Below are 17,691 nucleotides of genomic sequence, written 5' to 3'. Positions count from 1 at the left end.
CCCTCCTCTTCTCTTCCCTCCCCTTTCCTCTTTTCCTGTTACTTACCTGAGACTCCTCCTCCCTCACACCTTGCCTCCCTTCTTTCCTCTTTTTCTTCCTTCTTTTCTTTTTCATTTTGCTAGTCTGACTACCCCTCTCCAGAAGCCCTTTACAGTGGATGTCCATTTTCATTAAATTAAATTTCAGTTACCTTGCTTTGAGATGTAGAATTTGCTACTGCATTGCAAGTCGCCGTTGTTAGAGAACTGAAAGTTATATGCGACTTTGCCAGTCCTCAAGACCACTGCAGGTGCTGTGTGGAGGCCTCTGTCCTACAGTCTTTGCTCCAGGGGGCAGATGTTTTCATGTATTGGTTTGGTTGTTTTATTTTTGTGGGGGAAGGGGTGTTGTAGAGATCAACCAGCCTTCTCATTCCCAGGCTTTGCAATAATGAAGGCCATATTATAATTTCCAAAAATTCTGTAGACACATGGTGGTAGTTGCACTGATATCTGTTGATTGAAAGTATCTGCCAACACTAGAAGTTACTCTGGATTCATTCACAAATTTCAATGAATTTGTATTAGTCCCAACAGCCTCTGCACACATTTGGAAAATGACAGGATACATTATTTACTTCGTCTGTAGACAAAAGGTTGCTAACTCATGGGCCGTAGACTTGACCTAGCATATGGACATATTTTATTTGCCTTATACAATGTTGGTTTGTTGTTTTTGCTGTTGTTATTGTTGTTTTAATCGGAATTAGTTTCCAGTACTTGAAAGCAGTAGACTTCTCGGATGTAAAGCCACTGAGTGAGTCCTGCTGTCTTCTCTTACCATCTGGGAAACAAGCCCAGAGAGACTGTGGACCTGCCCTAAATCTCAGGGAGCTGGGACCAGATCACTGGCCTCTTGAATTCCTCCCCGGGACTCTCTCCATCCCTCATAATGCTGTTCTAGAACATCACACCGCTTGTTTCTTCTCTTTCCACACTCAGCACCCTCTTGCTGTCCCCAGTTTCCACGAGGCAGGTATCCAGTGCCCTCCAAGAGTTGTCCGGCCGCCCAGAGCCCTCCTCCCCTCCAGGGCTCCCCATTTCAGTCATCTTCTCCCTCTCTCATCACAGCTCCTCCTCCCTGGTGCAGCTGATCCTTAGACAAGTGCAAGCACCTTAACTAATTCAAGATTTAATAAGTGCCACGGTGGATGTGTAAAGGCTCATTTAATGTAAACTTAGATCATTTCAGCATGTTTCATCTTGAAAAAATTGATAAGCTCCGTCTGGGTAAAAATTAAATTCTCATTTGGCTTAATATGCATTAATATTTCAGTGTTATGCTTTCCTGGTCCTCTGGATGTGCAGAAATGAAACCATGCATCACCACCTTTGGGAAGAGTGTTCATAACCATTTCTAAGAGAAATATGCACCCCCCCCATTTGATTAAGCAGAAGAAATTACCTTTTGAAAATCCAGCTCAACAATGATTATGGTAAAAATATGATGTATTGGAAACAAATAGCATTATAAAAAGAAAAGGAAAAGGGAAAGCAGGCGAGGGGAAAGAAAGTAGATGGTTAAGTTTAAGTCCACTCTGAGAAGTTGATGGCAGGCCCGGTTCTTTGCCACACTAAGGGCTCTGAAGCCTGATGGTCTTAATCTGCTATAAATGGACCCCCAAACCACTGTTTTCTCTCAAAAAGGAGTCATGTGAAAATAACAGATGACGCCGTTTTCTTTTGTTCATTTAGGGCAGGGAGGGCAAGTCCTCATGTCAAATCCTGTAGCTCAAAGGGTGGTTGATTATCCGCTTGGCCAGTGCTTCGTTGATTCAGTGGCAGTTTTTCCCTTCCAGGTTCTACATAGAAAGCATTTCGTACCTAAAGGATAACGCCACCATTGAGCTCTTCTTTCTGAATGCCAAGTCCTGTATCTACAAGGTAAGGACGTTCTCTTCCTGTTCCAAGTTCCCCACTGAAATCTGAAAGTACCATTTGAAGCTGGACACCCCAAGTTGCCACCTCTCATGTGCTTTATTGATTAGTAGGAGTAACTTATACATAAACTACTGTGAGTAAATGAGAACCCATGAAACTAGAGCTACCAGTTTCATAAGGCGACTCCCTCTGGTCCCATCACTGTGTCTCAGCTCCTTGAGGTGTCCCTTAGCATGGTCTTAGGGGTCTCCTTAACTCGACAGCTGAGGCAAAGAGGAAACCTAGGTGAGTATGACAAATGCACTAGTCAACTTAGGTCTCACTAGTATGAATGAATTTCTCATAACCAAACGCATCTATATTTCACCATTTTTAGATGTTCTAGCGGTATCTCTCAAAGAGATGCTGTTGGACTTCGGGCAGGACACATTTTTTTTAATTATGCTAAGATATAAAATTTATTCTAATAACCATTGACAAATAGTTCTGTGGTGCCGAGTACATTGACATCATTACCATCTTCCTTCAGAGTTCTTTTCCTCTTACAAAACTGAAACTCCGTACCCATTAAACACTAGCTCATTCCTCCTGTCTCCCACCCTTGGCAGCCGCCATTCTGCCTTCTGTCCCTGTGAATTTCACTACTGTAGACACCTCATGTAAGTGGAGTCACACAGTACCGGGTGGGGCAAAGGGAGATTTACCACTGTTCATATGGAAAATAATGTAATAATTGATAACCAATAATACAAAGATAAACTCTGTGTTTCACATACTCACCACTGTAAACCTACTTTTACCCCTCCCTGTATTTGTTCTTTTGTGACTGGCTGATTTCACTTAGTAGTATGTCCTCAAGGTTAATACATGTTGCAGCATGTGTCAGAATGGAAATTCCCTCCTTTTTAAAGCTGAATAATATTTAATTACTTGGATATGCTCCATCCTGTTTATCCATCCATTCATCAGTGGACACTTCCTCCGTGGACATTCATCAATGGTTGCTTCCACCTTTTGGCTATTGTGAATAGTGTTGCTATGAACATGGATTTATAAGTATCTGTACAAGTCTCTCCTTTCAATTTTTTTGGTTCATATCCAGAAGTGGTATTGCTGGATCATGTGATCATTCCGTGTTTAATCTGAGGAGCTGCCATACTGCTTTCTGTAGTGACCACACTGATTTACATTCCCACCAACAGTGCATGAAGGTTCCTGTTTCTCCGCATCCCCACCGACACTTAGCTTCTGTTTCTTTGTTGTGGTCATCCTGATGGTGTGAGGTGGTACCTCATTGTGATTTTCCTTTGCATTTCCCTGAAGATTAATGATATTGAACATCTTTTCACATGCTCATTGGTCATTTACACATGTTCTTTAGGAAAATGTCTATTCAAGGGACAGTTGTCAATTGGGTGGGGCAGTCCCTTGCACTGCATCTGATTCCCCCACATTCTTGTAGTGTTTCCTTTCATTGGGTGACTCAAATGCTCACAGCGTGTCCAGCACACACCCCCTCCCTGGGGAGGGGGACTTGCAGAACACCACCTGGGCTGACAGCCGTGACCAGGAGAATGTATGTAAAGTAGTGCCCCTTCTGCTGGCCCCCAGCACGTGCCCCGGCCTCACTGATGCGGCCGTTAGCACGCACGCCATGGCACAACGCCTGTTCAGGCCCTACTGCTGCAGGCTGGCAGGCTGGGTGTCGTGGGTCTGAATGTTTTCAGTACCTCACAGAGGAATACTATTGTACTTTTTGTCCCTGTTTTCCCGTGGGGAAGACGAGGCACAGGGAGGTTATACAGTTCGCCCGAGGTCACGTACCTAGTGAATGGCAGTGTCCGTCCCAACTGAGCTGGTCACCCTGCGCCCTGGAGGGCATCCTGTCCTTAGAGTGGAAAATGTCCCTGCAGCCAGAGAACTTCAGAGCCAAGTGCACATGCTATAAAATGGTCAATGGCTGTAGTGGAAGGAGTCTGAGGAGAACCTACTACCTATATTTCATATTTAGTGAAACCCAGTTTTGGGCAATTTCAACAACCATAATAACCATTAACACACACAGGTTGAAATGTGGTATCAGCCATCACTTTTCCTTCTGGAAGTGCTTCAGCACATTCATTGCACGAAATAGTTCCACCAAATGCAAAATTCAAAATAATGAGGGCCTGGTAGTGATCAAATTCAGTTCTGTGAAAGGACCTCACTTGGTGATGGTTGCTGAGCCAGGGCTTAAACTGGGCTCAAACCCAGAACACTCAAGACTAGCACTTCAGGTTTTTGCTGAATGGAGGGAAAAGTCATGAAATGTAGTTCCAGGAACTTGCAGATTCCTTCCTCTCTCCAAGCCCTTGTTTTCTCATTAGAACGTAGAAATAATAATACCAACCTTACGTACCTCACAGATGTGAGTATGTTGGTTTTTCCTTAATGAATGTGAGAGCACTTTGAAAACGTTCAGGAATAAAAAGTGAGCACTGTCCACCAGGTGGCAGATGCGGGCAATAAATATCTGATGTCCCCAAGTCGGGCTTGTACAGAGGGAGAGACAGTTTCTCTCTCTCCCTCTCTCAGGGCTGCTCAGTTCAATTCAGTCTAGTTACAAATGCCAAGTGGGAGCTGAGGAATACAGCACTTCTGAGGACTCTGGGATTCATGGGAAATAAAAAAAAAGAAGGATCAATAAAATTTTAGAACCAGGTGAAGGTGGTGATGCAGTCGTTCCCGCTCACATTGCCCACAGCAGCAGCCCCGCCTGCCGACATGGGCGGTGTGTCCGCCCAGAAGCCCTGCTGCCTCGTCTCCGGGGCTGTGTTAGAGCTTGGTGGGGCCAGTGACCCATGGATGGCCATCGACAGTTTATTTGGACACCAAAAAGCATCACAGACCACCTGTTTCCCTTCCTGTCATCAAAAATAATATTTAATTTGCGTAAATAGACACCGACAATTTAATTTTTAAAAAGTGCCCACAGCTTATTTGAGCCACTTGAGTGGGGCTGAGCAGGGCACTAGAACTTTCCAGAGGGAGGAAACCGATGTCAGCGAGGGTGAGGGACTTACTCAAAGACAAGGAACCTGGTGTGACCCATTGTGCACAGTCGTAAACATGCAAAGACGTTAACGGCCCAGTGCTTGGGATGAAGGTTTATTTATTTCTTAGGTATCTCAAGGACTTGGGTTCCTTTCCCAGCTCCACCTCTTAGTAAATGTAGGTGCCTGTGAGGATTCCAAGCTTAATGTTCCTCTTTGGTTTTCAAGAATATTTAAAAACCATACCCACAACCTTCTCAAGAAAACCAAGCGTGGTAAAGCATGGCAGCAGTCAGCGAGGTGCTGAGATAGAGCCTCGGAACGGGGTTCAGGCCCCAGGTGTTGATCTTGGCTCTGATCTTTGTGTCACTCACTCTGCCCTCAGGTAGGTGGGAGGGCGGTGCCAGACTCGGACCTGTAGATGGTCCTGATACTGGCCGCTTCAGTTGACACAGCACAGATTTAATATCCGCTCCCTTCCTGTTTCTTCGGGCATGGTTCCTGCGGTATAATGGAATCCAAGCTGTTCAGATAAAATAAGCNCCCAGTGCTTGGGATGAGGGTTTATTTATTTCTTAGGTATCTCAAGGAGTTGGGTTCCTTTCCCAGCTCCACCTCTTAGTAAATGTAGGTGCCTGTGAGGATTCCAAGCTTAATGTTCCTCTTTGGTTTTCAAGAATATTTAAAAACCATACCCACAACCTTCTCAAGAAAACCAAGTGTGGTAAAGCATGGCAGCAGTCAGCGAGGTGCTGAGATAGAGCCTCGGAACGGGGTTCAGGCCCCAGGTGTTGATCTTGGCTCTGATCTTCTTTGTGTCACTCACTCTGCCCTCAGGCAGGTGGGAGGGCGGTGCCAGACTCGGACCTGTAGATGGTCCTGATACTGGCCGCTTCAGTTGACACAGCACAGATTTAATATCCGCTCCCTTCCTGTTTCTTTGGGCATGGTTCCTGTGGTATAATGGAATCCAAGCTGTTCAGATAAAATAAGCTGCTTATTCCTGCTTCTTCATTCACTTTTGAAAGCATAAATATTTATTGTTTATCAAAGTAATATGACAAACAAGAGTGCTGGGGAAAACAGAAGGCCGAGGGAAAAGAGGAAGACCGAATATGAGATGGATTGACTCCGTAAAAGCGGCCCTAGGCATTAGTCTGCTGGGGCTGAGCAGGGCTGAGAGGATAGGACACTGCACATCACTCTAGGGTCTCTAGGAGCCAGAGTGGCTCATTGGCTTGTGGCACACACAATCTGTGGTGACATTTAAAAGCAGGATGGTTCTGCCCTGGCTGGGCTGCTCAGTGGGGTAGAGCGTCCTCCCGATAGGCCACGGTTTATGGGTTCAGTCTCTGGTCAGGACACATATAAAAAGGAACCAGTGAATGCATAAATAAGTGGAACAACAAAGCGATGTTTCTCTTTCTTTCTCCTTCTGCCTCCCCTTCCTCTCTCAAATCAATATGAATACAAATAAATATAAATATAAATATGTGTATCTATACATATAATTTATAGAGAGAGAGCCAAATGGTTCTGAGAGCCTAATTATGAAAAAGAACCCTACCCCCAGTCCTACCACTTTCAACAATTTTGGCTGTTTCTTCTGGTACTTGCCTCTTTTTTTCTAAATAATTGGTGCAGGGTGTTAGTCCTCGATTTGTCCATTTCAGGTTTATTGAGTTCCTGTTTAGATTGGTACGCTTTCCCAGTGCTGGGTGGAAGCCACCGCCATCAGCATTACATTATTATAACTAATCCAGGTAGCACCCTGTGGTGGTGATTCTTTTCTTTAGATAACCAGATGTTTTCCTAGGTAATCATTGCCTTGCTCTTACTTGTTTAGCTTCTATGTACCCATCATTTTTCCCCCAGAGGCTCCTACAGATTCCTAAATGCATACAAATGTAAATTTCCAAAGGCATCAGGTAATTCATCAGTCCTCCTTGGTGTTGGTTTTGTTCTTGCTACCTTTTGTTGTTTTTCTTGGGACCTCCTTTCTGGAGTCCTCCCTCCCCGCCCCGCTGTCCACAGCCCTCATTATGTGACACCCCTTCCCCATCCAGTCTTTTTTGTTTACTGAATCTTGAGTTGTCCTGTGGTTTGTTTTACACCCTCATTTCACTGGAGAACATCCTACAGTAAACCCAGAGAAAGCACATATGGGAAGTAGGATGTTTGGGTGCTTGCGTAGCTGAAAAAATTTTCCACCTTCATCTCTGACTAATGGTTCGACTGGACGTGGAAATACAGAATGAAGATTTCTCTCAGGGTATCAGGGGTTGCCCTGCTTTGATACCTCATGTCTCCTATTTGTCATTTCTGTCTTTTTATTCTATCTTCTAGAAGATTTTATCAGTATTATCTTTAATCTCCTCTATTGACTTTTTAACCTCTGTTTTTAATTTCTAAGACATCTTTTATATCATCTGGTGTTTCTTTTTGTGTGTGTATTATTCTGTTACTGTCTTTGAACCCAATATCCTCTTATTGCTCTGATAATATCAATTATCCTGCATGTTCTGTTTTTGTCTATCTAGTTTTTTAAAACTATTTATTGCAGTCTGTGTCTTTCATGTGGGGGGCTTTCCTTAATTACCCGTCGACCCTGGTCTGTTCATCCACGTTTAAGAGTGAGGCACTTAGGGCCCAAATGATGCTCCCAAGTCCCCGTGGGCACCCCGGGATGCTCCCCTGCGCAGCGGTCCACACCAAGCTGGTTCTTTTGGTGGGTGCCCCAGGTGTCAGTGTTGGGGAGTCCTTTCTCTGTGGCGCCTCATTCTCTCCGGAGAAGAGTCTTCCCTCCCTGTCTGGGGCAGGCAACAGCCTCCATTCGGGGTATAGATTCCCTCTTAACCCTTGGGCTTTCAGTCCACATCACCGCAGCTTCCTGACCATTTTCTCCAGGAAACAAACCTTTGGCTTCAACAGCAGAAAAGTGAGAAAAGAAGTTTTGTTTTGTTGTTTTTCCCCAAACACAAATACCACCTTCCTGCTTGCCACTCTCCCTGGGCTTCACAGCCCCCTATTTTCTATAAAGAGAGCGGGAAAACACTGTCCTAATCTATTCCAGTTGCAGAAAAACAGACCCCAGTGAAGAGGGAGCAGGGTTGTAATTGTCTAGTGTAAGTGACGCGGGAGGGAGTGTGCAGAATGGGGCCACTGATGCCCTGCATGCTCCAACAGCATGCTGATGTGTTTTAACTCAGCTAAGGTGACATGTAAGTTATGGCAGGATTTATGACCAGGGATGGGTACATTCATTTACAAGCCCGTCTGATCCCATGGCAGACTCCCATGGGAATTGTGCCCGGGGGTGTTGTGTGTTCCCTGGGAAGTGGCCGGAGAAGGCAGGGCTCTTCTGCCAAGCTTTCTGCCTGCTTCTCTACCCTTTGGATATGGCCTCCTACATCCCCTGGAGGGGCCCATCTGCCGGCCTCCCAGGAGACCGCGGGCTTGTCCCACTGCACCAGAGCGGTCGGGTGGATGTGGAATCTCACCAGCTCTGTCCCCACCTTCAGGCTGCAGACTCAAATCCCATGGCTCTGAGTTCTCCACTGACAAAATGAGATTGTTGTGAAGAGTTAGTCACCATAATAGTGTGCAATGGCCTTATACACAACAGGTACCAGGTCATAAAGTGTCAGCGTCTGTTCAACTTTTTAGGATTCCTGTGGATTATAGACCTTAAAGTTCCAAGGGAAAGAAAGCAAGATCCAGCCCCCAGTATTCTTCACAGAGAGATAAGAAAATTGGCTCTCACACCGAAAGACCTTCTATCTGCATTCAGTTCCTTGTTAAAATAATTTGATACTTAAATTGGGTAAAGTGAGGGGCTAGTCAAATTAGTGTGCAATTATGAATCTCATGTTTGAACTGTGTAATCCTGTTCAGACCTGAAGGGATTGACTGTTAACTCTTTATGTGTCAAGTTTAAGTTATGCTTGATCTCAACATGTCCCTGTCCAACAGCAATAACCAAAGAGACGGGGCCCACAGTCACCACCTAAGGACAGACTGGCACCTGTCTGGGTCGGAGGGGAAGTCAGCCTGAGCGTTTTTCCGAGTGAATTGTTAGGATCACTTTCCATGACTGGTCACGGAACTAGTCACGTAGTCAATGCTCAGTAAATGTTTCTTGATTGATTACTTTTCTTCCCCGAGAGCAAGGATTCACATATTTCCTGGGAAATGACCAAGTTTGAGGCCTACATGTGCCCACCGAGATAAAAAGAAATCATGTTATAAAGGAAAAATCTTAAGCCCTGGCTGGTATAGCTCAGTGGATTGAGCAAGGGCCTGCGAACCAGACGACTGCGGTTCGATTCCCAGTCAGGGCACATGCCTGGGTTGCAGGCCAGTTCCCAGCAGGAGCCAGTTCCCAGCAGGGGATGCATGAGAAGCAACCATACATTGATGTTTCTCTTCCTCTCTCCTTCCCTTCCCCTCTAAAGATAAATAAATAAAATATTTAAAAAAAAAAGAAAAATCTTAAAATCCCTGTGTTAGATATGCCGGGGGGTCCTGTCCAGCCTTCTCCTCCAAGACCCCCACACTGGCCTGGGAGCCTCGCCTATCACTGCAGCTCAAGTAATCAGCTTTGGGGCACGTTTGCCACTTAGGTCTAAATACCATTACTATTGACAAAATTAAAATGAATGGTCTTTCTCTAAGATCTTCAAAGAGCTTTCCTAATGCGCAGATGACATCATTTCCTCTGAAAAGGAGGAAACAAAGCCCAGAATCACGTCCCACAGGACAAGGGAACCAACACGAAGATTAGTCTCAGACTTAGGGAATCCTCACCCTTATCTCCTAGTGTGACTATGGCAGGTGTCACGTGTGTGCTCATTTGACAGAGGGGAAGGTAAGGACCGAGAGGCCTTTTGTGTTCAGCTCTCGAAATGAACTCGTAGATTCTGCACCTTGGCTGTCCCATAGCCTCTAAAAGATTCCTCGGGGTCCTTAAACGGGCTGTAGACAGCAGGAGCCATGCCTGGGCCACAGAATGAGAGAGTGGGGCCCAGCCTGAGTGGCATGTACCCCCCGGGATGACTAGACAAACATGAAGGGACTTGACGGATGAAAAACTGGCAAAGGGCTAGAAAAAGTTGTGCAAGATGGCATCAGTCTTATCATGCCATCACAGCTCCAGGTGGCCTGGGGCTGACTCTGTGCAGTCATTACGAGTTGTGCAATGAGGCGGGGCAGCTACACAGCCACAGGGAAGGCACAATGTGGGCACAGGACCCTCTGGGATGGTACACACGGGTAGACACACACACAGTGCTGCGCACCTCTTTAAAAATGTGTACGTCTTATTAAAGATTCCTATGTATGTCCAAAATGCTGAAGAATAGAGGCAAGACTGTGGAGTTCAGATTATCTGTAAACACCAACCAGAGAAAATAAGTAATACAGACATGATATCTGTAGGGTATCTTAGAGTTTGCAAATCACGTGTACATTTACACTTCACCAAACTCAGTAAAATAATTAGAAAAGAAATCGCTATTCCCATTCAACTAATAAAAAAATTGAAATCCAAGATCAGGGATTTATTCAATGTTCCAGAGCTGTTTGGGGGTTTGGGTGTTAGAACTAGAACCCAGAACTTTCAGATAAAAGGAGAAATGATCTTAAGGAGGATGGCAGGAAACTAGAATCTTTGGATGTTCTGTGGGCGAGAACAGAGGCAGTCACAGTGAGTAGGATTCACTTGGAAAACCACTGGGTCAGCCCTGTGAGTCGTTCTGAATGGATGGTGCAAAGGTCGTCTGCACTGGGATCTTCTCAACCTACCATATGGTCGTTAGTCATATTTTGTTATAATTATCTCATTAATCTTGCGTGAAAGTTGGAATTTCTGTCATTCCTGACCATAGAGGAATGCTCTTCATTAAGGCTCTCACTTGAGTGGAAAGACCACCACCACAGTCCTCAGCGCCAGGGGACCATGACGAGATCCTGCAGCTCTCGGGCCTTTGGAGAAAGTCCGTAACACCTGCCACTTTGGGTTCTCGTGGGACGGTTTGTTTGGAACACTTGGATGCCCGAAGACGGAAAGCTTTCTGAGAACATTGTTAGGCACTACCCTGCTGATAAATGACCTCAGGCTTCTTCCTTCAGCCACTTAATCACCTGGGAGAAAGCCGTGCTGAGTGGGAGGAAGTGGGCCCTCCTCCCGGCCCTGCTCTGAACGCACATGCACACACACCACCTGCAGGTAGTCACGTTTTGTCTTTCCCTGCCATTTTTCAAAAGATCAAAGAAAGCGGCACACATTATTCAGTAGTATGTGAAACAGACACCCCGAAATGCACACCAAATGGCCCCAATAACTATCAGACATCACCTCCCCTTCCTCCAACATTCCCCCTTACCCGTGAGTCTGAAGATGAAATCATTACATTTCTAAATGAAGGGAGGGTGCCCACCAGAGCACCCTAGATTCCTAGGCCAGATTACTGTTCAGCAAACCCTGCCACCACCATCCCCCCGCCACCCCCGCCAGTCCCACCCACCCCTGCAAGTGGTCTGAGAGCACTGGGGGCACAAAGGAATGTCATGCCACCAGCGCCTGCCTGGTGCCACATGAGAAATGCCCGTAGGTCTTCCGTGAAAGGTCTTCTCCTGCTCCCCCTCCTTCTTCCCTGTTTTGTTCCCAGTCGAGGCAAAACCCAGCCCCCAGGAAAAGCATGGGGCTTTTGCACACACTCTTTCTGGTCTCATTCAGTTTATTTTCTCTGCATGTGCAGAAACACATGAAAGAAGCCACCTCTGGGCTGCTGGAGAAGTCAGATGAGAAAGAGGCAGAGCTGTCTCTTTAACATTATATGGCAGTGTGTGTCTGCGAGGAGGGTCCCTGGAAATGCGTTCACTAATCTGCACGGTGATCTCAGTTTCCAGGCTTGGAAGTACAGTGGGGAATGTGTGGCATGGGCAGAGAGTCGAGGGTTCTGTGCCATCACGGTGGAGTTTCAAAGATAAAGTCAACTGGGAGGGCTGGGTGTAAAAGGGGGAAAGGCATTATGAACACTAGACATCAGATAGTAGGCAGAGCCTGCAAGGTAGGGAAGTATTTTCTTCACCGTTAGGACTGTGTCTTCCCATCATTCCTACATCGGTTCCTACACACCCCACGTAGATGTCTTTACTGGCTTCACTGAGGAGAGATGAGATGAGTCTTGAACACAATCCAGATTAGGTAGGAATGGTAAGAAGTCATAATGCACCTCTCTTTTCCCTCAGATTTTGCAAATGTGTGGGGTGTCTGGGCCACTTTCTTCTTTAATCCTTTCCCCCCACCATGTTTTGGTGCTCTCTGTGTTTAATATCTTCACTGGGGAGAGGTCACAGTCAGAGAAGGTGAAAACTGCCCCCACTTAGAGGTGGTAGTTCCCACTTAACCTGAGGACAAACACGGTGAGAAAGAATGTGGGTAAGTCAGGTCAGACACTTAATTGTGCATTTTCAGTAGCTTAACTCTGAGTAAGTACGTAGCAGTTAATGTGCACCCCGGACTGGTGACCAGCAGTCCCTCCAAGAACTGCAGGACAGGCTGTGCAAAACCAAATCAACTTAAAAGGCCCCCTTTCACCTTCCTCACCCTCCTTCGCCCCACAGTGTAGACCTTCTCATTAGCAGGCGAGTCAGGGATGAGCGCAAAGCTGCGTCCTCACTTAAAAGCGTCCTTTCCTGATGGCTGGTTTTGACTTCCCCATTAGGCGAGCCTCTCCTCAGACGTTAAATATTAGCCCACTGTTGACCCTCGGCCGCAGCACAGGTGTGAATGTTTGACCAAAGAGCATACATCCCAACACACTAACAAGTACACCTGAGCGACTTCAGGAAGCTGATTGGTGGCAATGAAAGTGACCATGAGTAGAAATGAACCGCTGTGGAAAGCCTGGACCGTGTTTCTGTTAAATCATTTGTGCACTGTTAAGTGATTTACATTCTGGGACCTGGTAATCCCAGAAACGTGATTCCAGGCATTCCTCCGCATCCCAGCCCTGACAGTTTGTATCAATTACAGTGGTCATAAAGCCCCTTCAGCTGGTTAAGCAAGAAGAATTACTGTCCTCCGTTCTTCCACATGCTCTCATTAGTTCTCTTAGCCCACACTTCTAAGGTGGTTCAGTGGCAAACAGTATTATCCGCCTTTGAAATTCCTAAGCCTGAATGAAAGAGCCTGAACCACAGCTTTCCCTCAGAAGATGCAGGCTTGCTTTAGTGCGTTGTTTGGAATTACAGGGGCCTGTTCTGGACCACAGAAAAATAAAAATAACTAGAAAATCCATGAATCAGAGGTTAGTGTATAATTCAAATGAAAAGTCATTCTTGTTTCAGCTCCTTTGGATGATAGATGTGGTTCTGAGAGTATGTTGGCCACAACCAAGTCCTGATCAATTTGGGGAAATGCACACCCTCAGGAAGGTCACAGGCTGGCCAAGAAGTTCGGGGGTGTTTCCAGCACCATCACGGCCACTGAGGCCGCGTGACTTTGGGAGAGTCCCTCACGGTTCTGGATTTCCGCCCTCTGTGAAACCAGGTGGCTGGGCTGGCTGTGTCCAGGTCTGTCCCAGCTCTAACGCTCTGTGCTCTAGTCGCTCACTTGGGGTCCAGTGATTTTAGAAAGGGACTAGCAGTTTGGCAAGAGAAGTAGAATGTCAGTTAATTTTGTTATTCTTCCATGCTGATGGCATCTAGGTTTCCCTTCATCTTTAAGATCTGAGCTATAGATAATAATATAGGGTTGTGGACTTAAAATCTGTTACGGTCGCTCTCATGGTAGGTGTTTTTACCACACAGACAAACAGACCCCCCCGCTCACACACACACACAAAGGGACACAAAGTTTGGGAGATGGTGGATGTGCTCATTACTTTGAAGGGGGCGATGGTGCGCACGGGGGTGTGCATTCGTGGAAACTCACCAACTTGTATACGTTCACCATGGGCAGTGTTTGTGTGTGTGTATATCAATGACACCTCAATAAAACTGTTTAGAAAGGTGATAGGAACTACATACATGTTGAAAAAGCATATATTAAGTGAAAGAAAAATGTATGTTAGATTTTTTTTCCCAAAAGGTTTATGTCCCTTTAAGGTCAGGTCCATAGGTCATGATTAAATGTTTGGGGGAAGGACCAGTAGGGCAGATGCGTTTTTGACCCTGAACTCTGTGCCCGTGCTGACCAACAGAACTTTCTGCAGTGACGGAAAGCTCTGCACATGCTGGGGCAGCCAGCAGCTACACTGAACTCCCGAGTGTGTGAGCGAAATGTGGCAACTGAGGAGCCGGATTTTTGATTTTGTTTGTTTGAATTTAAAGAGTCACAATCCCATAATAAAGTTTCCTTCAGTAAAGTCTTATTACTGGTTCTGAAGCGGAGTTTACAAAGAAAACAGGATCATTATCAAGTAACCTTAACTCCATTGATTAATCAGATTCATGGATTTGTAACAGGTTGGGACTGGCCCACTTCTCAATTTCTCATGAAGATTTAAAGATGAGGCCTAAGAGATGACTGGGTAAGCGCAGCTCCACTGGGGCTGTTCTGGCCAGGAGTTGTAAAGGGATGTCAGGGAGCATTTGGGGCCAAGTAATTCAGAGATGTTGCCTGGGCTCCCAGGGACATTCCCTGAGTGTTTAAGATTTTGGGAAACTCCTCAGAAAAGGAAGACCAGGCCTCTTTTTAGGGAGATGTCATAGCGGAGTTATTGTTAAAGTACCAAACTCACCTTGTTGGTTTTTCTTTGCAGGAACTGATTGATGTAGATAGTGAAGTGGTGTTTGAATTAGCCTCCTATATTTTACAGGTAAGTTGTTCTGCCCCCCTGGCCACACCCAGAAGAAGGAGGAATAAGATTTAGTGTGCACAGCCAGCTGCTGTTCCCACAGCTCGGTGTCTCCATCATGTTGGCCGTAGCGGCGGGTGGGGGGTGGGGGGCGGAAATTAGGGATGCTGCATCAAGGCAGTCAGTAGGCGCTTCTGGTGTTCTACACAGACACACATTCTGATTCAAAATCTTAAAACTAGAAAAAGTTAGAGCAGAGACTGGAGGGGGAGACTTGCAATTTGTTGTTATGAATCCCTTGCTTTGTATGTAACTTTCTAAAGTTTAATTTAGTGTCTCATATTTAAGTGACAAATGCATTCAGTCTTCTCAATCATATTGCTGTGGCGGAGAGGGCCATGGCAGGGTAAGCTGGGCTTGCTCCGTGGTGGAGCTGCCCTGACTACAGAGTGTATTTTAGAGTCTCTAACACTGAACTGGAATGGTTCACTGATATCGAAACTTTTCTTCCACAGGAGGCAAAAGGAGATTTTTCTAGGTAAGTTTACAAATTTTCTTTTGCTTAAAATGTATTTTGTTGCATTTCTACTAAATGAAAGTATTCTGCTTTTTGTAGGAGGTCAGTTTATTAATGATAAATATTTATGGTGAGACCCAGCTCTCAACTTATCTATTAAAACAGATACACCAGGCATAGAAATATAATATTAATGAGAAGGACATTCTGTACTAAATAAAAGCCTAGAGGTCACCGAAAGGCTAAGATGAGAACCCAGTGCCACACATGGCCATGGTATTGAGGTCTATCGCGTTGTCCAAGTGCCTCAGTGACGCCATGAATCACCAGTGTGGTGTGCATAAGGCTGCAGGTAACCCTGGTAGTCTTCCTGTGGAAGCTGATATCTTGAGTTATTTCTTTCTCAGTTTTAGTCCCTGACCCTCAAGGAACCAACTGCTGTTCCATAGGGAACTGTGTTCATGGAAGTAATATCCTACGTCTACTTTTCCTCCTGGTCCATCTGTCATGTTAGAGAGAACAGAGACAGACTGAACCACTGCAAAACGTGTGCACTGCTTCAGTAGTAACCCCAGAGAGGGCAAACTTCAGTCTTGCCATTCATTTCAATGGGCACTGCCTGCTGACCATCACGGCTGAAGTGCCTCTCAACTACTGGAGCCTTCTTGGAACAGGTGGTTGTAGCCATCCACCAGCGGGACTGTCTGAAACAGAGTCAGAGACAGAGACAGTCAGAGACAGACAGTCAGAGAAAGACGTTATTCCTGGGCTTCCGTTGCATCAGCTCCCATGGGAGGAGCCCAGGAGAGCCAACTCTTTAGGATCGAGGTCTGGAGGCAGACCTCGATGTGCAAAACCACATGTGCAAGAAAACAGAGCAATGGGGCATGGGATTCTGTCTCATTAACGGGCAATTAGCAAAATCGGTGTTAAAGAAGAAGCACTAATTACACCTCTCCTCCATGGAGGAACTTTTATGTTTTCTCATGCTTTGAGGGTTTGATCTGTAAATGCCACATCGACTACTTCACACGGTGGCCTACCTGTATTTGGCTAGCTCTGTCAAGTTCACGCTGACTGGTTCTTCAGGTCTTAGCTGCTTTTTCTCTTCTGTCTTGTGCATTTCTAAATATTTACACCAAAACCTGAGATAATTGCCCTCAGATTTCTCAGCAAAAGCAAAAAGTTATTTGATGATCTAAAAAGGTCATCAAAAGGATCGGCAAGTGGTTTCTGTGAAAGCTAGACGGTGACTGTGTTGGGATTTCTGGCCCTGGAAGCCTGTTGCAGTGACTCGACTCTCCCCAAGTGCAGAAGCAGCCATAGACCATTGGCGGTGTTCCCATAAAACTTTCTTTATAGACTTGGAAATTGGAATTTCTTATACAATTTCATGTATTATAAAATATTCTTCTTCTTTTGATCTCTCCCCCTACCCCAGCCATTCGAACATATAAAGGCCATCCTTAGCTGACGGGCCACACAAAACCAGCAGAGGACTGCATGGGGCCAGCGTGATGTAGTGTGCCAACCTGTGATTCTGAAACATAGTCCCTTTAGCTCAGTTTGAGTATTTGTATAAGGAGTCCTCCAGGCTCCTTTTATTTGGGTTTCCCAAGTTCTTGCTATAAAGCAGAGATAGTCCTTTTTTTTTTTTTTTTTTTTTAAAGTGAGGCTTTTTTACAGTCTCATCAAGAGACCTTGAACACTGCAGGTGGCCAATCACCACTCACTGGATTTGCTGAATGAAACATTTGCAGGATATAGGAGTGGTACTCCGTGTTCTCTTCCTTTGTTACTTTTTTATGCCCCTCATCTGGTATCGCAGTTGAGGAGTTTTGGTAAGTGCGAGTTCGCATCTCCTGACGAATATTTTTGGAGTCCCATGAAAAATGGTTTGACAGTCACAGATGGAGTGGTTTCTGTTGTCTGGCCCACTTACTCTGGAGGTACTTTCCCCCTTTCTTTGGCCAGCTCTGACCTCTGCTGTAACTATTACTCATTTCTGAGAGCGCCCTGACAGGATGGAATGTGCGCTGCGGACAGGGTTATCTGGCCCCACAGGGCATGGGAGCGTGCGACCACGGGGAGGGGGAAGTGCAGGCCTGGCCTGGCAGTAACTCAGGGCCCCCTAATGAGCTTGTGGAACGCCAGCTTGTTGGCTTCAGCGGAACAGGATCCTGGTTTGGCTTCATTTGTCAAAGTGCAGACTTGCAGTTTGTTTGGAACGGCAGCTGTCAGGGAGGGAGAGGTCAGACACCTTATCCAGAGGGTCAGTGTCTCTCCCCCAGGAAATGCCCATCACCTCCCCTGGTGGGGTGATCTGTCACTGGGACTGACTCCTCACAAACACCCATTGTCCGTGGCAGGCCTGTGGTTCGTGTAGGCTTGAGCGGCCCGGAGTTTGGGAATTAGTCAT

At 45.9% G+C, this 17,691-nt stretch overlaps 1 protein-coding gene across 4 annotated transcripts in view; it reads left to right on the top strand.

Annotated features, from left to right (window-relative positions):
- The window catches only part of FRMD4A (FERM domain containing 4A), a 283,383-nt gene that overhangs the window by 156,746 nt on the left and 108,946 nt on the right, over positions 1–17,691 (top strand). For all 4 annotated transcript variants that reach the window (XM_037060727.1, XM_037060730.1, XM_037060729.1 and 1 more), the window contains exons 5-7: positions 1,839–1,923; positions 14,720–14,776; positions 15,271–15,293. In XM_037060727.1, the coding sequence (XP_036916622.1) occupies positions 1,839–1,923; positions 14,720–14,776; positions 15,271–15,293 (165 nt within the window). The remainder of the gene's footprint in view (positions 1–1,838; positions 1,924–14,719; positions 14,777–15,270; positions 15,294–17,691) is intronic.

Source organism: Sturnira hondurensis, unplaced genomic scaffold (genome assembly GCF_014824575.4).
Source record: "Sturnira hondurensis isolate 20B ecotype Veracruz unplaced genomic scaffold, ASM1482457v3 Scaffold0012488, whole genome shotgun sequence".
In the NCBI taxonomy this organism is placed as follows: Eukaryota; Metazoa; Chordata; class Mammalia; order Chiroptera; family Phyllostomidae; genus Sturnira; species Sturnira hondurensis.
Note: the sequence above shows the minus strand (reverse complement) of the source record. Positions and strands in the feature narration are given on the sequence as shown.